The 23040-nt window shown below is 43.5% G+C and overlaps 1 protein-coding gene across 1 annotated transcript in view; it reads left to right on the forward strand.

Annotated features, from left to right (window-relative positions):
* LOC137323645 (adenylate cyclase type 10-like) overlaps window positions 1-23040 on the forward strand; it is a 129614-nt gene that overhangs the window by 25019 nt on the left and 81555 nt on the right. Inside the window, exons 8-10 of the mRNA XM_067987376.1 lie at window positions 1592-1783; window positions 16972-17090; window positions 17204-17280. Coding sequence (XP_067843477.1) covers window positions 1592-1783; window positions 16972-17090; window positions 17204-17280 — 388 coding nt within the window. The remainder of the gene's footprint in view (window positions 1-1591; window positions 1784-16971; window positions 17091-17203; window positions 17281-23040) is intronic.

Genomic DNA, 23040 nt, shown 5'->3' on the forward strand with positions numbered 1-23040 from the left:
ACCCTGACCTGGGAAACTGAGTCGGGATTCCAGTAATGCTGTAGGGGCAAATGGAAGCCTCGCCTTACCTTGGTTGCTGGGAGGAGAATTCCAGCCAAAGTGTGCACAGACTTAAAGATTTTTAATATTATTATATAAATTTGACAACAACTCAAAGCAAAATTAATCAATTGAGCAGAAGGACTAGAGAATGGCAGATGAATTTGTTGTAGAGAAATGTGAGCTAATCCATACTGGAACAGGGAACAGGAAACATGAATGCATGTACATGCAAAGATGTAAAACAAAACAGTTTTGAGTATCTACATTACAACAGTGACTACATTGCAAAAAAAAAGTACTTCTTCAGCTGTAAAGTGCTTTGGGATGTCCTGAGGTCATGAAAGGCACTATATAAATCCAAGTCAGTCTTCTTTCTTTATTATTATTGACCCAATTTGTACTGCCAATATAAAGTGTTATCAACACAGCTATTTAAGGTCTGGGATAACTTAGATGTTTGATATATAATTCAAAATAAGTAACTTTGACTTTCTATAGATCATTGATAAGGTTATATTTGTGATGTTGTGTGCATTTTGGACATCCTGGCACTGGATTCTCCAGGACTACCACCAGTCTCCCACTATAACACCTGTGGGAGACTGGTGGGAACCCCATAAACAAAGCACAAATGGCCATTTTCACCCATTCTCATTATTCCTCTCTGCTTTCCATTGCTGTCCTCCTTCGCAGAATTACAGTAGATAGCCCTACAGAATTTCAGGGACCCTATTTTCAATAAGTCACTGATTCATTTAAAAATGGTTCAGAGACAGAGAACAAGAATTAGATTGAGACTTGGTCTTTTAAGTTATGGAGACAGACTTCCAGAAGTGAATTTATTTCCTTTTAGAACTGAACTTTCTTTGCTGAAGGAAAGAGCATTCAAAGGAGACTGTTAAAATGATGAGAAACATAATGTAGGTTTAAGCAGATTATTTAATTTAGACTTAGCAATTGTAGAACCAGAAGACATGAGTACAAGATTAATATGCTTTGAGATTTGAAGACCTTTCACCCCATAGTAAAGGTGATCTATGGAATAGATTAACTTTTTTTGAATGAATACCTGGTTGGATAAATGTCCAAGTCAAGAATAGACATAGATGATCAAATGTTCTTTTTAAAAAATGGTTTCTGTGCTGTCCGGTCTTTCAATGAGTTACCTATGAAATTCAACTAGTTAAAGTAGAATAGTGTAGGATGTAAAAGTTATCAATAACATAATCCAGAACAAACCACATGGAACTTCACTAGTCACTGCTTCTGAGACAAAGCACTTCGCATTTATCATCACCATCCTTTGCCAAACCACTTTCAATGCAGTCATCTAATTTGTTGATAATTCCAGAGGCCTTAATCTTCTTTAAAGACCCCACATTTATAGAAGTTCATCAAATGTCTTTTCAAAATTCAAGTAAATAATATCCATTGGATAATCTACTGAATAAGTTTTTAAAATAAAAACTTAATCTTGTCAAAAAAGCTATCTAACCTGAACTGTATATATCGCATAACTATGAATGAATATTATGGTTTTCTTATCTAGATTGATGATGCGGTGCCTTTGGATTATTTGTCTGAAATGCGGCCAGCAACAGTTGTGTTTGTGAATCTGCAGTTTGTGGAGAATGCAACCATGTATCATCAATGTCAATCCATACAGGCTTGTTGTATTGGAATTAACGATGAATTCAAAAATTATCAGGGAAGAATAAATAAGGTCTTTATGTTTGACAAAGTAAGTAAAGTAACCAGCAGATGGCAGTAATACGTATGGCATATTCTTGCAACTTTCTTTTAAAATATTTCTTGTCAGTGCTGCAATGTATACTCACTCTTCCCTCCCCCCTGCCACCCCCCCCCCCCCACCACCACAAGCCAATGTATAATGCATGCAGTGGTATGAGGCAATGATACACTCATATATCAGAACTCTTGTCCCAATTTAGCTTGAGATGGTCAGTTGACAGCAACGCCTTGTTTCAAGTTATTTATTTGAAAATCCTTAGCCCTGCTCTGCTAGAGGAAGTCCATTGGAGGGAGTCCTGATGACATTTAGTTTCTGACCTCAATGGAATATCTAGGGTCAAGGGAAGGTTAACTCATTTACATGCCTGTGGCGGACGCCCGTGCACTATTGTTGCAACCTGGCTGGGGTGTGGGAGTGGGAATGAGGGGGAGATCTGGAAATTTAGATTTGTGCTGTTTATGGATACTGTGAGCAAAAAAAAAAGAGTTGAGGAACTATTACTCTGAATGAAAAGAATATAAACAATTGGTGACCAGTTTCCAATTTCAAATAAATACTATGGGCATGATTTTAACTCTGAAAAACGGGAGGGTTAGGGGTGGGGTAGGTAGTAAAAATGATAAAACCTGTCTCCAACCAGCCCATTTCCAGTTTTAACAGAGGTTGGAAGAGGAGCAGGCAACCAATCCGCTCTCAGAAGGCGGGTTGGTCACTAAAAGTTTTCAAGGAGGCTGGGGGCCTCCACTTTAACTTTTTTTTTGTTTTTAATCCCTGGGGGCTGAGGTTCCCGGACCTTCTACTTTATGCCATGTGAGAGGAGGTGAGAAGGCCCAAAACAGCAGGTAAATGCCTTTTTTTATATAAGCTTGTGGGCCTGGAGGAGCAGAAGTGATTTCCCCCAGGCCCAATAAGCCTACTTGCAGTGACACCCCCCCCCAAATCTAACACTTACCTGTTCACGTCCGCTTCCTTTCTCTTCTCCCATCTGTCAGGCTGGCCTCAGTCGATCAGCCTAGCCTGTCGGACCAGAAACCGTCAGGAAGAAAAAAACGCCCTTTCATCAAAATTGTAAGGATGTCCAGGAAACCCGTACTTCTGGGTTTTCTCGTCAGCAATTCCACCTTTCTGGCTCCCTGTTAAAATCATGCCCTATATATAACTTAATAAAAACTTATCATGGACCTAGAAATTAGAGAGCCCCCATTTTTGGTCACTCTGGGGCATTACCCCGAGTACCCTGGTTCAGAATGGTGAGGTCGGAGGCTCCCGAGATATTGGGCCTCGGGCCTCGGGCCTCAGACCTCATTGGCCTGCCGTGCCTGCCAAGACAAGAGTAAAGTGCAAAGACAAATCAGGCCGCTGCTATCGTTGCGGTGAGGCAGGTCCTGTGAGGTCTGAATCCCTAGGCTCAGCAGCTGTCGCAACCCACGAGCTGGCCCTATGGTCAGCAAGTTGTAGATCTTCCCTCTGTCATAAGGTCAGAAATGGGGCTGTTTGTTGATGCTTCCACAGTGGTTGGCTCCATTCACAATTCCTTTTGATAATGAAGCAGCCCCTGCCAGCCTAGAACAGCAGCAGGATAATATGCACACTTGGGCTGCCAAGTGGTAGGTAACATTTGTGCCACATAATTACCAGGCAATGACTATTTCGAACAAGGCAAAGCTCAGCCATCTCCTCTTGACCTTCAACAGCACAACCATCATCAAGATCTCACAATAACATCTTGGGGGATCACCTCCTGACCAGAGGCTGAACTGGACCAGTTATATCAACACCATGGCTAAAAGTGCTGGGCAGAGGATGGATACTCTGCGATGAGTGGCTCACCTCCTGACCTCTCAAAGCTTCTCCACCATCTCCAAGGCTTGTCAGGAGTTTGATTGAATACGCACTATTCACTTGGATGAAATTAGCAGCCTCTTGCGTCTTTGCAGGGGACCTCAGAGCTGTTATCGCCACTTCCCAGGGCTGACCACCAGTTAACCCATCGCGGCTCCAGGGAACAAAGGTAATACAGGCAAACAAGAGGGCAATCTTCTGGGGACCTGAGCCTCGCTACTGCTGCCATTTAAATGTGACTGGTGAGGAAGAAGTGGTCAGCAGCAGTCCCAATTTCGGGCAGGATCATTGATCAGAATCCTGGCTGCAAAGAAGCAGCGCCAGGATAAAACACATTTTCACCACACATTGGAATGGTTAATAAAATTTGCATTCACTGATAGCTAAACTTATGTTGGATGCAGCAGTAATTTGGATACTTTGGCTAGGTTCCACCATTGCATGGAAACCTGTGTTTTAACATCCCGATAGTTTGCTCAATGTACCTTATTGTTTCTTACCTCATTGTTTCTCGTCTTGGATGTTTCAAAATGATCGCGAGCCAAGGTTCCAGTGAATAACTTTGGCATCCTAACTGCCATCTACTCAGTCTTTCTGGCCCTTGAAATAATTACTTCAAGGAATCATGATAGCAGGAATTAGCATGCATGACTCTGCCCATGGTCACAGACCAGTTGTATGTTTATAGAATGGAATTATTTTCTGTTACTGGCTGTTTTCCAAGGGGAAACAAGGCATTGATCATCTACATAATGTAACTCTGTACTTCAAGTTGTGAGATTGAATAGATTTTTAAAAAATTGTTTGTGGGGTGCAGGGGTTGCATTGCTCTTTCCTGCCCCCTATTCTTCTTGAGAGTTTTATACTCCTGGTCAAGTATCCATATTAAATCATTTGGAACCACTTCCAGAAATCTATATCTTAACATTAAGTGACAAAGATCCTTTGTAATCTGTTACATTTTCACTCTCTAAACAAAGTTTCCAAATGTCTTCTACTTCAATAACCAATTCTCTAAAAGCATTAAGCAGATTTCTCCTTGATATCTTTTAAACTTTTGCCTGTATGCTTCAGGTGTTAAATCAAAAACATCAGAAATAGCACATTTTACAACTTCAGTGTTCATATTATCCACCAGTTTGACATGAAAAAATGCCGTGAGTGCGTTACCACTAAGTGATATTAAAAGGTGACTTGCCAATATTTTTTGTTCAACTTATGATGGTATGCTAATAACTCAAACGTCCAAATGAAATGATTAATATCATCCCCTCCTCCTGTGCTGTACCTACTATGCTTTAACAAAATTATGAGCAAAGTATTCCACAACCTCACCTATAAGACTTGCTGTTGATGTGCTCTTGAACTGGCAGAGAAACGCATAACGATGCTATTTCCCCTTCTTGGCCTGAAATTCATGTTCTCTCTCCATCTGTGTAGCGCTTCTTCCTGTCTGTTTTTCTCACATTATAGTTGAAACTCTCGCTCTTTTAGTTGAAGCTCTTGCTCTTTCGCTTTTTCCTCTAGTAAAAAAGGCTAATTTGACCTTTCTAGATAAATCTTTTGCTCTTGTCAACATTTTTAAAATATCACTTAATTACTGTATGATTCATTTTAAACTTTAAACATTTAAATTGCCTTCAGTCTATGAGCGCTATTCAGATTCCTACTCAAAGCTGCCATCATTGTCACAGTTTTTGGGTTTTTATACGAGATACATTTTCTCTCAGGTTCAGGTCATTGGTCACCCCTGTTGTTGCTCCTCCCGTCCCAACGGACCTGGAATATATTCTGCTCAATATCTAGTTAAGTGATAACATGACTTAGGGATTATGACAGAACCCTCGCTCCATACCCGCTACTGAAAAAGAGCATGTGCTGCCATGTGAATTCTCTGAAATAGACTTTTAATGAGAGGAGGCACAGCTTCAGATCAGTAGCTGGTTTATTCATATACCATGGGCCGGAAATTGCTTTTAAAATAATGGAGAGCCTAACAGCGCTTACTGTTATTAATGACAAAATTGAAGAGCAAGTTCCGGTGACCGCACATGCGCAGTCAAACACTGAAATCTAGAACTTGCTCTTCCTGGTTCGCCGGTGATCTGACTGTAGCCGGCGTGGTCCCTTTGACGCGAAGCAATCAATGGACCAGTGCCAACTTGCTTTCCTGCCCACCTAGAAACTAACTAATCTCGCCACAAAACAGGTATGCTCAGTTATATTAGGTCTAAACTAACTTAACGGTGTAGTAAGTCTTAATGACTGCCATACATCTAAAATTTAACTTTTAAAAATGTGGAGTCTCATTACTCCTGATTTTAGTAGTTTTTGGGCATTTTTTCTTTACTTTTTCCTTCTGTCTCTTTTTTTGTCTGTCTTTTAATCTTACCCTCTCTTTATTTTGCTTTCTGTATGTCATTTTATAATCCATATACTTACCCTATTGGGTACTTCCTAGTTTTTACTCCATGCGGTTTGTCAATAGAGTTTCACTTCCTAGTTCTCATGGTGTGGCTTACTTCAAGCTGATTGGTTGAGTGCCCTTAGTGATCCTTTCACCACTTGCACAGCCCAGGAAAGAACGCTGGAGTTTTTTGAACTCTCAGTTCAAGGAAGTTGCCGCCAAAAAGAACACGGTAACTTAGTGGGTGATTTTAAATCTAATGAGCGGCGAGCACTGCTGGTTCACCGCTCGGAGCAATTTCCGGCCCAATATATGATAAACAGTCTACGGATTTCACAGTGAGAACAGTCAATTTCCCTGCAATCCTAAGTTCTGGAAAACAATAAGGATGTAATCTATTATTTGTCTAAACCTGGGCTAACCTCTTCCTTAAGCTTTTAAGGTAGAGACAGTTTCTTGCAGCTGCAAAAACACAGACCGTTGAGGGGAAAAAGCGATCCTGTTTTGTAAACTGCTTCCCCTAAGTCTGTGACATGGGGTGGGGGAAGGTGCTCGAATCACTGAACTGTCAATCAAAGTTCCTACCTTGAGGTGAGAGCCTACCCCTTTGATGTATGAGCAAGAGGCTCCCACACATCTGCATGGCTAAGCCCCTTGTCCGAATGCAGTAAAATGACATTTGGAACCTCAGTTGTCAAAGCCACCATTTTCTCACAATAGGCAGGTAATGTTTGTGAATGTATGCAAAGACCTTTCCTTCAAATAACAAATTAACATTTCAAACTAACATCGTTAACTAAAACAAATTTTCAGGTTCATGCCTTATTGTTGAGAAATTATGAATCTAGCATTACCAAAATATAAGTTGAGAAAAATCCAGTTCAGGCAACATCAAATTTGCCAATTCTGAAGACTCTGATGGGCAATAGTTTCACAGGTACCAGTCTTCTGGTACCTCACATAAATGGCCACTCTTCAGTGTGAACTTAGATGAGTATTGGCAAGTTATTTGACCTCTGAGGGATACGATCAGTATAAGAGCTGAGCTCCATCCTGTGTTCCCTCAACATCGACACACACATTTCCGGCAGAAATTGCTGGACAATAATCAGAAGTAAAAATCCTAATGATTTTTTTCTCACTGGAGCCCACTGAAGTGAGGTTAATTATAGTGTTGATACTGCAGTCTGGGGACTGAATCTGGAACTTTTGTAATCTGTTTGAATCTGCTACTTACTGACAACCAAGTGAGCCATTGAGGGGATTGTATAAATTGCTTTTATACTTTAGGGCTTTGACACCATAAGTTGCTTGTGAACTTTCCACAGTTAGGGGTGGAGTGTAGCAAAACTTGCTATGGTCAATCCATTTGTGCTTTTACAGCCCTGCATACAATTCCCTTAAGGCAGATCGGTACTACCATAACAATGTATATTCAATAACCAGGGGGCATTGATTTAAAGTAATTGGTAGAAGGATTAGAAGGGAGCTGAGGAAAAAAATTATCACCCAAAGGGTGGTAGGGGTCTGGAACTCACTGCCTGACAGGTGGTAGAGGCAGAAACCCTCATTGCTGTTAAAAGGTGCTTGGATGTGCACTTAAAGTGCCGTAACCTACAAGGCTACGGACCAAGAGCTGGCAAGTGGGATTAGACTGGATAGCTCTTTTTCAGCCGGCACAGACACGATGGACCAAATGGCCTCCTCCTGTGCAGTAAATTTCTATGATTTATACCTGGTTTCACTTTGTTATTTCCCTGAAAGTACAGGGTCATGATTTTAGCATAGCGGCGGTAAGTCAGCGGTGGGTGGATTTGCGCGAGGGGAACCCGGAAGCAAAGTGAGTGTATTTAAATCTGCAGTCGTATCTAGATTGTAGTCAATTACCTTTGCTTCCGGGTTTTGCATCTCCAAGCTGCGCAGCGGGCCTACTGTGCACCTGAATGATGCTATTTAAAGGGCCAGTCCATGGATTTTGAAGGAGAAATGGAATCCAGGAGAGCAAAAGCAGCTCCTAGACTTACTGATTCCTCCCTAGCTGTACTACTGGCTGCAGTGAGCAGCAGGAGGGAGGTCATTCACCCAAGCGGTGGGAGGAAGAAGCCTGTTTTTGTCACCAAGAAGGCATGACTAGAGGTGGCAGTAGAGGTGAGAAGCAGGAGCATAGTGCCTAGGTCTTGACTGCAGTACAGAAAACAGTTTTAATAACCTAACCAGGTCAGGAAAAGTGAGTACATTTGCTGATTTAGCCATATCCTGTGAAATGTAACATCCCCTCTCTCTGTCTTGGCAAGCCTACTCCATCACATCATTCCTCACACCCACTTAAGTTTCAATATCAACTAACCGTCACTTTCTATGCACTTCCTCACCTTCCCATTTGCAGTGGACAGGGGAATGTCTATGGATGTTGTTTATATGGACTTCCAGAAGGCATTCGATAAGGTCCCTCATAAGAGACTGTCAGTTAAAGTTGAAGCTCATGGAATTGAGGGCAAATTATTGACCTGGTTAGGAAATTGGCTGAGCGGCAGGAGACAGAGTAGGGATAATGGGCAGCTGCTCCAAATTGGCAGGATGTGACTCGTGGTGTCCCACAGGGATTTGTGTTGGGACCTCAACTATTCACTGTATTGACGACTTAGATGATAGGATAGAGAGCCACATATCCAAGTTTGCTGATGACACAAAGATAGGCAGCATTGTAAGCAGTATAGATGGAAGCATAAAATTACAGAGCAATATTGATAGATTAAGTAAATGGGCAAAACTGTGGCAAATGGATTTCAATGTAGGCAGGTGTAAGATCATCCACTTTGGACCTAAAGGATAGATCAGAGTACTTTCTAATTGGTGAAAAGCTCAAAAAAGTGGAGGTCCAAAGAGACTTAGATGTCTATGTACATAGATCATTAAAATGGCATGGACAGGTACAGAAAATAATTAAAAAGGCTAATTGAGTGCTGGCCTTTATATTAGAGGAATACGATACAAGGGGCTAGAAGTTATGCTTCAGCTATACAAAGCCCTATTTGGACCACACTTTGAGTACAATGTTCAGTTCTGGGCACTGCACCTTAGGAAGGATGTATTGGCCTTGGAGGGAGTGCGGCATAGATTTACTAGACTGATACCTGGACTCCAAGGGTTAAATTAATAGGAGAGATTACACAAACTAGGCTTGTATTCCCTGAAATTTAGAAGATTAAGGGGTGATTTGATCGAAGTTTTCTAGATATTAAGGGGAACTGATAGGGTAGATAGAGAGAAACTATTTCTGTTGGTTGGGAAGCCTAGGACTAGGAGATATAGCCTAAAAATTAGAGCCAGGACTTTCAGGAGTGAAGTTAGGAAACACTTCTACATGCAAAGTCCCTTTCTCTTCCACAAACAGCAGTTGACGCTAGCTCATTTGTTAATTTTAAATCTGAGGTTGATAGATTTTTGTTAGCCCCATGTCCCTTAACACCTTTGGTTAAGTCCGGTATATGGAGTTAGGTCACAGATCAGCCATGATCTCATTGAATGGCGGAACGTCTCGAGGGGCTAAATGGCCTACTCCTGTTCCCAAGTTCCTATGTGCAACCATCACTGCCGCTCACCCCAATCTTGATGCAATGTGATTCATCGTCTGATGCATCTGTTCCATTGTCAGCCTCTCCCAAAGCAATGCATCCATTGGGTGAATGTCAACTTCAGTCACTCACAGGTCTGTTCTTTGTCCCTTTTGTAGGAGAAGATAGCTCAAAGTGCAAGAGAGAGGAGCAGAATTGGAGGTGGACCACCACAAATAGTCTAGCTGATAGATGCAGAGGAGGAGGCCATGGAGATCAGTTGCACTGTTGCATTCCTATCCGTCAGAGATGGAGAGACTGGCAACCTGTAGATGGCTGGTGACAGAACTTTAACATTTTTCACACACATGATGAATTGATTTTATCAATGATTGAACTGTTCTGGACCTCAGCATGGTTAATGGAAAGATTGTCAATTTTCTGATGAATAATTAATATCTGCTTCTGTTGTCTTACAGGGCCTTCGTGCCTTCAAGAGGAAGGAGCTGTGATGGAAGAAAGCAATTCCTCAGAGGATCTAATTTCTTCTGAGGGTGCACCGTCACATGACATGAAGCCATGCACCAGCGCAGATACTGGCACATCGGTGGGCCATGTAAGACAGTTAGTTCGGTTGTCACCTGGTGATTCACCACTCACAAGTGTGCACAAGCAGGGGTAGTTGTGGAGAGTCCACGTTGGAGGGCGCGCTCCTCTCCAAGCTCTACTCAGCTGGACACAGATGCTGAACCTGTTGAGAAGGAAAATGATAGAGGTACAGTTGCATCTTTGTGAGGTACTGGAAGATGTGCAATGCACACTCTTCACAATAGCGGAGAGGATGGAGGAGTCCAACTCCACTGCTAGTGGATTGGTGGCGCAGCTAAGTGTAGGAATGTCTGCGATGGAGAGAATGATAGCCTCAATTGAGCTTCAAGCACGGCTCTCAAATGAGTCCATACAGGTCATGACAATGGCCGTGCGGACTCTGGATGCCAACATGTCTGCTGCCTTAAACAGGCAGATGCTTTAGCCATGGCCTTAGAATGTAGCACATCTCCTCACCAGAGTGGTGGGAGTGATGTTTCACTGGCCTGGGAGAGGGCTGATAGCGGTAAGGGGACATGGAAGTAGGGACTCCACTCAAAATGCTCTATGTCTCACCCAGTACCCGCAATGCTGCCTTCCCTCCTGATGGCCGAGTCTGCCCCTGTACAGGTGAAACAGTCTTTGTTGGGGCCCACACGGGCTCCAAAACCCAGACGTCGTAGGCTGTGAGCATCTCAGCAGTCAGGACAGGGATCTGAACAACCTGCCACTACCTAAATGAAGCCATAAGGGATGCACCACGTAGAAGCGGTAGAAAGAAAAAGGCTGAGCAATTGTAATTCACCAACGGTATGCACAAGGGTGTTGATGAGCTGTCCTGTTAATTTATATTTTTTTTGTTATGGCACATTAAATTTAATAATTATCACCACCACCGCCATGTCCTGACCATTATTGAGTCCCCTCTCTGCTCTTCTCCAGGTCCTTATTGTGCACCTCTATCTTGTGCACCTGCAGATCCCAGAACTGCAAGACATGCCTGCCATGGATGGTAATGTGCCTCCTCCTCAGACGTATTGGGGAATACATCCATTGCGCCTCCCCCCCAACGTGATCTTGTCAGTTTGAGGGGCTCCAAAATGTAGGTAAATTTATCTGAACACATGAATTCTCAGTCTCAACAAACAAATCTCAGTCTAAACACAAAGAACTCCCAACCAAATGTCTGAGAGAACTGAGTACCCAGCTGCCATACCTCACCTTTTATTGAGATGTACCAATCACTGGTTTAAAGGGCCAAATGAGCTTTGGCTGCAGCTTGCCTCCATTTCAATGGTGTGTTTCAGAAGCCACGAGAGACACGCTCAGGTGTAGTTAAATCTGTTTCTGTTACAGAATCCACAAAACCTAAAGTGTTTCAACTACTTGAATTGTCCCTTTAAATATCCGCCCACCGGCTTTAGCCTGTAACCTGGATAGCCCAGTGGTGAAGGATAGAATACTGGAACCTGGTCTTCAGTTGCTTCCAAACCTTTATTCACAGAGCTCCGCATTACACACACCACACCCTAGATAAGCTCTCATATATGGATACAAGAGAGCCTCAATTGATATACACCACCTGAGATAGTAAGTAAGATGAAAAGGAAAAAGGGGTGTATGACAGATGTCATGTTGATAACACAAGTGAGAACCAGGCAGAATGTAGAATGTTCAGAGGGGAAGTGAAAAAGGAAATAAGAGGGGCAAAGAGAGAGTATGAGAATAGACTGGCAGCCAACATAAAAGGGGATGGCTGAGGTATTAAATGAGTACTTTGCATCTGGCTTTACCAAGGAAGAAAATGCTGTCAGAATCTCACGAAAGGAAGATATAATTGAGATACTGCATGGGCTAAAAATTGATAAAGAAGAGGTACTTGAATGGCTAGCTGTACTTAAAGTAGATAAGTCACCCGGCATGGACTCGATGGGCCGAATGGCTTCCTTCTATGCTGTAACCTATGATTCTATGAATTCAAGAATTCAGTTAACACTAATTGATATAAATCACATGGATACAATTAATACGGGTTTCTGTTGTGCACGTGCATCCAAATAATGTCTGGGTTAAACCCGGATGTGGAGACGTTGGAGCCGGGATGCGGTTCCGCTCCAAAAACTAACATTTTATCGCCTACCCGACCCCAACCTACCCGCTCCTGGGGATTAAAATTACCCCCCAGTGGTCTATACGACCCTGAGGGTATCAAGTACATTCTGCACACTTCACATCTCCACATTAGAGAGTTAACAAAAAATATGGGGCGCTTATAGTTAGAGCGTTATTAGATCAATTCAGTGTCAGTTCAAGCTTTCACCCTCATTATTATCTGCACTGGCGTACAGACCTTTGACATTGGAGCCATCTCTTTTCATTTTCTTCATCTCAAAGTAGCATCTTTGGCACTGACATGTTATTGGCACAGCTTTCCAACTATTTTTGCAGAAATGCATCATGTAAATGCTTTTATATTGATTTTGAATTATGCCATTGTGACATATCAACACCTCAAATGACACCTGACTATTCTTGTTTTCTTTCCTTCCAAAATGATACAAATTGCTTTTTAAGTTGTAATATATGCAGAGTTTTGTAGTCCATCTTTCATATACAGAGTTTTGTAGTCCACCTTTCATATCATGGAGCTTTCCATATCATGAGGTCCTAATTTCAGCTGGAGCCATCCATCTACAGTTCTTCTGAGCAGAGGCAGGGCATTTCACCTGAGTGAGGAAATGAAAATCTGAACACATTGCTATTTCAATTAGTTGGTAGTACTGCAGGGGATCCTAATACAGAGAAAAAATACTAGCAAAATAGTATATAAATAGATGCTGTCTGTAGGGCTGTCAATGTGCTTAACTATCTCTTAGGTGTCGGCAGCAGAAAAGTATCTTACGTCAGTGATTTGACAAAATTGGGGTAATTTTAAACTTTGCCATCTAGGCGGTAACCTGGCAGAGGAGATTGTCTGCCGATTGTAGAAACTGCCTGATTTTCACTCCATTGAAATTAGTGGAACAAAAATCGAGTGATTCTATAAAGGATGGGTGATCTGCTCTGCCAGGTTACCACCCAGGTTTCAAAGTTGAAAATGACCTCCAATATGTCTACTCCAGGTCCATTTTAGATTAATCTGCATGAAAGAAACTTAGAATGTATGATGTGTGGCACATATTTCCTAAGATTGCATCCCTATTCTGACACACAATTTCAGTAGTGGCAAATGAAGAACCCCAAATATTGCAGCTTTCCCAGCCACTGAAATGATTTAAAAATACAGGGGGAAAAGTTCGATAAAGCCTATTATTGGATGAGGGGAGCGTGATCTGCTATTAACCTGCGCCCAATGACCCCTGCACAGACAGGATGAGACTTTTGTGAGGCCTGAGGACTTAACTGCAAGCAGCATTGGAAATCAACAATGACGAGGATTCAATGCAATTCACACTTTCCACCAGCAGGGGGAGCCCCAATCTCTTAAAGGGAGACTGTTTCTTAAAATCTCTTAAAGATAGACAGTACCTGTTATTTGCTAAAAATAACAGTCTGCCGTCTGCACAGAGTCTGAATGGAGATCAGACATCGCACATGTAAAACACAGTTGCAGGTCCCTTCCCAAAGTTTACACACTGATGAGTTATGTTAAAACATTGAATAAAGGTTGCGCACTACTAAATCCCACATCCTCCTATCTGCATGTCTGAGTTGGTATCAGACCTGAGAGATTGCGTGCACCAAGGTTCTCTGATGATGCACTAGAGGCCTTGGTGCAAGAAGAGGATAGGAGGAGGGACATCCTATATCTGCATTGGGGGGGTAGGGGGTGCAAGAGGCCCTCCAAAAGGCAGTGTGAGGCAGCGGGAGACGAAGTCAATGCCAGGCACACACCACGAACATGGATGCAGTGCAGGAAGAAGTTCAGTGCTTTGACACGAGTGGCCAAGGTGAGTGAAGTCAACTGAAAAGTGGCGTCTCCTACCAACTGCACCGCTAGCTGCAGCCAGTGCTTCACCCACGTACCAACATTATCTTTCCATCAGCACTCAACTCTGCCAATTAGATGCTTCCTCTCACATTACCACTTTTGCAAGCCGCCCACCCACAACTCACAGGCCACACACTCTGGCAGCTATTCAACCATTACAGGCATATCACCCAGACACATGTCCTGCTTTCTCACAGGAGAAGATGGTGAATATTAGGAGGCAGCAAGTGGCAGTTGCATTTAGCCCCTCGAGCCTGCTGCGCCATTCAATGAGATCATGGTGGACCTGTGACCTAACTCCACAGGTTACAGGTCCACCATGATCTGCCTTAGCCCCTTAATACCCTTGGTTCACAGAAATCTATCAATCTCAGATTTAGAATTCACAATTGATCAGCTGCCGTTTGCAGAAGAGCGTTCCAAACTTCTCCCACCCTTTGCGTGTAGCAGCGTTTCCTAACTTCACTCCTGCATGTCCTGGCTCTAAATGTTAGGCTATGCCCCCTAATCCTAGTATTCAAGTATAGGAGACCTCCAATAACAGTTACAAATGTATCGGCAGCCAGAAGCAATAATCCAGCCACTAGCCTGTAAATCCTGGATGGTCCCTTTAAATAGTGCTGGTGGTGGTCCTCCAGGTACTCTCTAAGACGTTCAGATGGTCATGGTTAAGACTGTGTGTTGAGTTGAGCGTTAAGTTCCAAAATGGTGTCTATTACTTTAAATCAGCATTGTACCCTGATTGTATCCATTTTCTCCTTATTTTACATGCTGCTGGCATTTGGTATTTGCGCATGCACTAAAACCTATACCAAGATGACGTCTGGCACACGTTACGCTGGAAACGTGCATGCGCAGCCAAGACACCATCTTGGATGTTCGGGAGGCCACGTAGCGCCAAAACAACGGGCGCTACGCGGCCCAATTTCTAGCGCACTGTTTTTAATAAATAAAGTTTTACAGTGTATGAGCAAATTTAGGTTGCCCGACTGATTTTACATAAATATCCACAATGAGGTGAATGCAATTTCCTATGTCAGACGCCTAACAATTTAAAAAAAAATTAAAGGCACAACAGAAAACAGAGAAATGGGGTGAGGGGTAGCTACTCAGACTGGCAAAATGTGGGAAGTGGTGTTCTGCAGGGATCGGTGCTGGGACCATTGTTGTTCACAATTTACATCAACGTTTTGGACTCTGGAATCGGAAGTAAAATTTCAAAATTTGCGGATGACACGAAATTGGGGGGGTGTAGTCAATACAAAGGAAGAATGCGTTAAAATGCAAGAAGACATTAATAAACTTGCAGAATGGGCGTGTAATTGGCAAATGAATTTCAATATAGGTAAGTGTGAGGTGGTGCATTTTGGCAGGAAGAATAAGGAGGTCACATATTGCTTGGATAATAAGAATCTAAATGGGGTAGAGGAACAAAGGGGTCTCGGGGTACAGATGCACAAATCACACAGGTTAATAAGGCCATAAAAAAAGGCAAGTCAAGTACTGGGGTTCACTTCTAGAGGGATAGAATTGAAAAGCAGAGAAATTAAACTTGTATAGAACCTTGGTTATACCACATTTGGAGCATTGTGCACAGTTCTGGTCTCCATATTATAAAAAAGATATAGAGGCATTGAGAAGGTGCAAAAAAGATTCATGAGGATGATACCAGAATTGAGAGGATTTACTTATCAGGAAAGACTAAACAGGCTGGGGCTCTTTTCTCTAGGAAAGAGAAGGCTGAGGGGCGATCTGATAGAGGTCTTTAACATAATGAAAGGGTTTGATAGGGTAGACATAGACAAAATGTTTCCACACGTGGGGGAGTTCAAAATTAGACATCATCAATATAAGATAGACACTAATAAATCCAATAGGGAATTCAGGAGAAACTGCTTTACCCAAAGAGTGGTAAGAATGTGCAAAACACTACCACAAGGAGTAGTTGAGGCAAACAGCATAGATGCATTTAAGGGGAAGCTAGATAAGCACACGAAGGAGAAAGGAATGGAAGGGTATGCTGATAGGGGTAGATGAAGTAGGGAGGGTGGAGGCTCGTGTAGAGCATAAATGCCAGCAGAGACGAGTTGAGCCGAATGGCCTGTTTCTGTGCTGCAGACTAATGTAAGCTGAATGTGACACCCTAAAAACTCAACACTTCTGTTGTGAATCCTTACTTTATTTTTACTGATGAGTAGAGAATCCCAAACACTGATGTGAGCCATGACGTTTAATCTGAAAGATGGATGAGAATGACTTAGCTGGTCAATATTTGGTTCATTTGATAACACTCTTGAGTTAGTAGGTTGTGCATTCAAGCCTCACAAATTGAGCTCCTAATCAAAGCTCACACCGAGGGAGTACTTCATTGGCAGAGGAGTTGCTTTGGATGAGAAGCTAAACTGAGACCTAGTCTGCCTGTTCTGGTGGGTCAACTCGGTACCATTAGAACAAGAGTAGGGAGTTCTCCAGTGTCTTGGCCAAAATATCTCCTTCAACCAACAGCATCAAAAGCAAACTAACTGGTCATTCTCCTTGTAGGTTCTTTATTTGATAGAAACTGTATTTTAACTGGAAATCAATTTTTTATGTTGGTCTTTTTAAAAATGTGCTTTTTATTAATGGGACAGAGCAGAGTAGTACAGAATGATTGTTGGGGCTTGTGAGTTTTGGATCTAATAAAATTTTGAATACAAGTATATTGTTCATCGCACATTGCTATCAATTGTAACAGATCTGTATTTAAATCCAAAAGTAACATATATGCATTTGTCATCTATGTCATTCATTCCAGGGATGTACATTTCTTTGTGCTTTTGGTCTTCCTGGTGACAAAGGAGAAGATGAATGTGCAAATGCTTTACAATGTGGACACAATGTCCATGAATTCTGTAAAAAACTTAGATATGTCAGGTAAGCATTTAAAATTGTTTAGTTGTGTTAGAAGGATCATACAAAACTTATTCAGTTGGAACTTTTAAGGTAATAGTCAAAATATTACCTATTGTATTTTCCCATACTTTTAGTGTAGCGTCAATTGGCATTGCAAGTGGTCCTCTATTCTGTGGAGTGGTTGGGCATCCTTTACGGCATGAATATACAGGTGAACAAAAATGTCATTTGGAAAATTATATTAAATAAAAAATGTTGATAGGTTTAGTGTTTACACTACATTTTGTTTTAAATAACATAATACCACTTTGAAATGTAGAACAGATTAGTGTGAAGAATTCACCATCATGTTTTTTTGTGGTTAACTGGGTGGTGCATTGAATCAGCACATTGTCTCTTCAATATGGGATAAAAGAAAAAAATGTAGATGCTGGAAATCAGAAATAAAAGCAGAAGATGCTGGGACAACACACCAGTTCGCTCAGCTTTAAATTGGCTGTGACCCAGAAAATTCCTGCTACTAAAAATGCACTTGATTGAAAATGAGGAATTTTGTAAGAAAAAGCTGAATTTAGATTAGTAACTCACTTTTAAATCATTCTATGATTCATGTTTATAACTAAGTATAAAAGCAGCAGATATAGAAACCTAATGATAGTAAATGAAAAGGCTGCTTAAAGATTTTACTGAGGTTTCTGTCTTTGTATGATTTCAGGTGGTCAGAGAAAGGCCAGATTTTTTGTTGTGAGAAATGCCTTTGCTCAATGGTTCTATGCCAATTAAATATTGTCTATCTCACAGCAAGCGAACTAGCTTTGTTCTAATTGAAGCTGTTTCTTACATGCTTCCTGAGGTGATGGGACAGAAATGGAGGCCGATTTTAACTTGCTGAAATCAATGTTAATGGGGTGGTAACAGCCTCAAAATGGGTTCAGTAGACTTAGCCCTCCGCTACGCCGACACTCTGCCTGCTGACGCTTTTAAAGGGGCCTGACACTGGCCAGCAGAAAGTGCCTGCCTATTTTACACAGTAGGCTCCTTATAATCTGGAAAAATCGGTGTCCTGTGATGTACATTGCCATTAATGGATAGAACTGGCCGGAGAGGCCGCCTCTTTGCCGCCTGATATTGGGCCGGGCTGAATCTGGTGAGCTGCATTGGGATGCCCATTTGGGGCAGGCAGCTCACTGCTGCCATTTAAATGAGGTCTGGCTCACAAAATGGCTTCAGTCTCTTTGCTGCTGGACTGGGCAGGCTGCCAGTTTGCCCCCCATAAGTTAAAATCGCCCCATGGGGCGAACTTTCAACTTTGAACTTCGGCAGCTTGTAAAATGGACAATATTGGATCGCTCGCCCACTATACATCCCACCCAGCTTTCCTTTCCAATCTGATAACATCCGTTTTACACCCCCACTGAAGTTGAAAGCTCCGGCAAGGGTATCTGGCAATCTAATTCTTCAATGCTAAAGGTGAGATTAATAACACATGGTTTACTGTGAATACATGTTTTCCAAGGACAATCTTGAAAGGGTCTATTTTTTCATCAAAGAAAAAGATGTTAAATTGGATAACCCCCGAAAATATTTGTGCTACCTGATGATTTAAATGATTGCTGCCTGCAGCCAGCACTATCTCTACTGTTGATTGGCTGCACGCATCAGCAGGGGGCCTCGATTTTGCGAATGGCTCACGCTTCTTAAAGGCAGCCTCCACCTCTTAAAGGGGAGGTGCATTGTGGCTGCAGTAAGTGGTGGGAGTTGTGCGAGAAGTGATTCCTGGGCTGTGATACTTTGAAGAATGGCTGCACCTGTCAGAGAGTGTGCATCAAGGTTCTCTGATGATGCACTAGAGGTCTTGGTGCCAGAGGTGGAGAGAAAGAGGGGCATTCTGTATCCGCAGCAGCGCAAGAGGCTCTCCAGATATATGCTCGAGGCAATGGAAGGAAGTAGTGATTGAGATAAAAGACAGGAGCATAGCTCCAAGAACATGGATGCAGTGCAGGAAGAAGTTCAATGATTTGACATGAGTGGTCAAGGTGAGTGAGTTCAACTTTCAAGTGGCATATTCTACCAACTGCACCACTAAGCTCATCCACTGCTCAATGCACTACACCTCACCACCCACCCCCCATCACCCACCTACCAACAATTTCTTTCAATTAGTACTCAGCCATTCAAATCACATGCTTTATCTCACCCTCACACATTACCACTGTTGCAAGCCTCACACCCACAACTCACAGTTCACACACACCGGCAGCTATTCAACCATGACAGCCACATCACCCAAACATCTTGCAGGCTACTCACTGACACACTTCCCTCTTTTTTGCAGGAGAAGATGGCGCATAACAGGAGGCAGCAAGAAAAAACTGGAGGAGGACAAGCGCGCCTACATGTCTTAACTCCCATGGAGGAGACAGTGTTGGCCATCATTGGACGGGCCATCGCTGAGGCCATGGCCACTGACGTTACTGTAGGTATCGATCATGAGGGTCTGTACATACCTAATCCTCCTCTCTTCCCACTTCTCCCTCATCCCACAATCTTTTCTGACTCACGTGCTGCAGATGGTGTCAGCACACACGTCTTACGGAATCAAGGGATATGGGGATCGGGCGGGAAAGTGGAGTTGAGGTCAAAGATCAGCCATGATCTTATTGAATGGCAGAGCAGGTTCGAGGGGTTGTATGGCCTAATACTGCTCATGTTTCTTATTTTCTTACTTTCTCCTCTCCCCTCACTACAACTCATCCTTTGTCATTTCAGATGCTCAAGAACTGGAACCTTCCCAGTCAGAGAATGCAGAGGAAGAAGACAGTGATGATGAAAGACACAACGTCACTCGATCTTATACTGGCAGCAACCAGCTCAGGACTGACACTGCGTGTACTTCAGAGGCTAGGATAGAGGAGGGAGCTGCACGTGGTGAGACACCAGGCACAAGTGTGCAGGAGCCAGGTCAGGGGGAAAGGATACCGCAGGCGCCAGCTCGCTGGTGGGCGAGGTCGCACATCAGTTCTGCTGCCGAGGAGTCAGATGATATCTTTGATGGGCCAAGCTACAGAAGAAGGTTGAAGGGCGTACACAACCAGATGCTTGGTGTACTGGAAAACCTGCCAGAAAGCCTGTGCACAACGTCAAGGAGCATGGAGGATTCCAGCTCCAACTTGGCACAGGGCTTTGCGCAGAGCTTGGAGCCCATCCTTTCCCACATGGAACGGGTGGTCACCTTCATCAGCACACCAGTGAAACCCACCATGACACAGCGTCCAATGTCACAGCTTCCATTGCAGCACAAACATCTTCCATCAAAGGTCTGATTGCTGCATTTGGAGCTTGGACTGCTGCCTTGGAAGCTCAGACTGCTGCTATCGTGACTCTGGGTACCACTGTTGAAAGGGGCTTCCAGGGCATCACAGCAGTCCAACAATCTGTTCTCCAACAGATCACCAGGATTGCTGTGGTGCTGCCTCGGGAGAGCAGCAGTGGCTGCATGGAAGACGAACCTGCCGTCCTCTCTCAGGATGGCAGCATTCCTGCTCCCACCCCTGCCACTCCACCAGTGCCCTTGCTGTTGCCTGTCAGCCAGCCAGCCCAGACTGCTGCAGCCCAGGCCGAGATGGTGCAGTCTGTAGCCAGGCCCTCTAGGCCCAGTGCTGCTTGAAGTTATCCTCCAAGGCCATCTGCACTCTCGTAAATTGAAGATCAGCAGCCTTCTACCACCCGTGCTCCAGCCACTGGGAATGCACTCGTAGGAGCACTAGGAAAAATAAAGATAAAGGCACACAAACAACAGGCTTTAAGGGAATGTACAAGGGTGAATAGTTTCATTGTGTTTGAATCATTTCCTGCATTAATTTATAAATGTGCAGTTGAATTTGCATTCGGTGGCGATTTTTATTATTGTGATGAACTGAGGGAGGAAGCAATGTGTAATCATAAGGAGAATGATTTGATGGTCATGTGAAAGAGGAAAGGTAAGGAATGTGGGACTATTGGTGAATGGGGAGGTGTCGTTGAGATTACTGGTATCACTCATTAATAATCTGATCACGCAGAGCCCTGGCAGGCAGGGACTGCCTACCTTGTAGCCTCCCTGCCTCTTCCTCCACTTCCTGCTGCTCTTCCTCCTCCGCCTTCTCCTGCTCTACCTCTTCCTCTTGCTCAGGTTCTTGCCTGATAGGCGGTGGCAAGGGCTGTTCCCTCACAATGGCCAGGTTGTGCAGCATGCAGCACACAATGACAAATTTTGATACCTGCTCAGCTGAGTACTGCAAGGCTCCTCTAGGGTGGTCCAGGCATCAGAAGCGTTGCCTGAGGATGCCTATGGTGTGCTGTATGATGTTCCGTGTGACAGCATGGCTCTCGTTATAGGCCTGCTGTGCATATGTGCATGGGTTCCTTACCCAAGTCATAAGCCATTTCATGAGGGGATAACCCTTGTCGCCCAGTAGCCAGTCTTTGACTTGCCATGCTGGTTGAAATACTGGGGGAACAGAGGACTGCCGCAGGATGAAGGAATCATGACTTCTGCCAGGATAGCGGACATTAACCTGCACGATGCACTGCGTGTGGTTGCACACCAGCTGCACATTGAGGGAGTGGAATCCCTTTCTGTTCATAAATATGTCCGAGTTCAGATGAGGAGAACGCAAGGCAATATGTATGCAGTCAATGGCACCCTGCACCATGGGGAAGCCTGCAATGCGAGTAAACCCTCGTGTTCGCTCCTGCTGCTTGTCATTGGCAAGAGGGAATGAGATGAATCTGTTTCTCAGTGCGTACAGAGCCTCAGTGACCTCCCTTATACAGCAGTGCACTGCAAACTGAAATGTTGCTTAAGTCTCCAGCAGCAGCCTGAAAGGAGCCAGAGGCATAAAAATTAAGAGCCACAGTCGCCTTGATAGCCACAGGCAATGCTGTCCTTGCCCTGCTTTGAGGCTGCAGTTGTGGCTGCAGCAGTTGACAAATTTCAGTCACGACTTCTTTGGTGAACCGCAGACGTCTGATGTACTAGTCGTCGCAGAAGTTGAGATAAGAGAATTGGTCCCTGAAGACCCTCCTTGGATATGGCCTCCTGCTGAGTGCCCTGCTTCTCCTCCTCCCTTTTCTAGCAGCTTGTCCTGCTCTGCGTGGCCTCTCTTCATTCTCCCAGTAAGAAATAATCCAGCAACTAACCTGTAAGTACTTCTTGATCCCTTTCAATCATGCTGGTAGGGGGGGGGGGTCCTTCATGCCATTTAAGTCCTGTTCGGCTGTGCAAAGTTAAGACAGGGCGTTGGCTGGAGTGTGGCGTTCCAAAATTTCACCGGTTGCTACAAATCAGTGTTGTACACTGATTCGTGTCATCACCTCCTTACTCTACATGCTGCCGGCAGTCATTAGGTGCACGCGCGCAAACATCTTTACCAAGATGGCGTCCTGTGCACTTCCCATCAGAAGTGTGCAAGTGCACCTTGGGCAACATTTTCTGGACTTAGGTGTCCACGTAGTGCCAACAAAACGGACGCTAAACGGCCCAATTTCACCCCCATGGATTTTCTGACAGCCTGGAATTCCCTGCTTTTCAGCACCCCTACAGGTGAAAGGACTAAGAGGGGCTTTGTGAGGAAACATTCCCCATGTAGCTTATTATCAGAGATTGTTACTTAGAAGCTGCTGGAAAGGACTACAAGCATTTTAGATATTTTTGTTTTGTAACAAGTTATTTATTGTGTGTATTGCTGTGACTTTTAGCTTTCATGTATTACAACTGTGAATACGTTTGACCAAGTAGTTTTTTCCTTAAATCATAGAATCATAGAAGTTTACAACATGGAAACAGGCCCTTCAGCCCAACATGTCCATGTCGCCCAGTTTATACCACGAAGCTAGTCCCAATTACCTGCACTTGGCCCATATCCCTCTATACCCATCTTACCCATGTAACTGTCCAAATGCTTTTTAAAAGACAAAATTGTACCCACCT

This window comes from Heptranchias perlo, chromosome 7 (genome assembly GCF_035084215.1).
Source record: "Heptranchias perlo isolate sHepPer1 chromosome 7, sHepPer1.hap1, whole genome shotgun sequence".
NCBI classification, from domain to species: Eukaryota; Metazoa; Chordata; class Chondrichthyes; order Hexanchiformes; family Hexanchidae; genus Heptranchias; species Heptranchias perlo.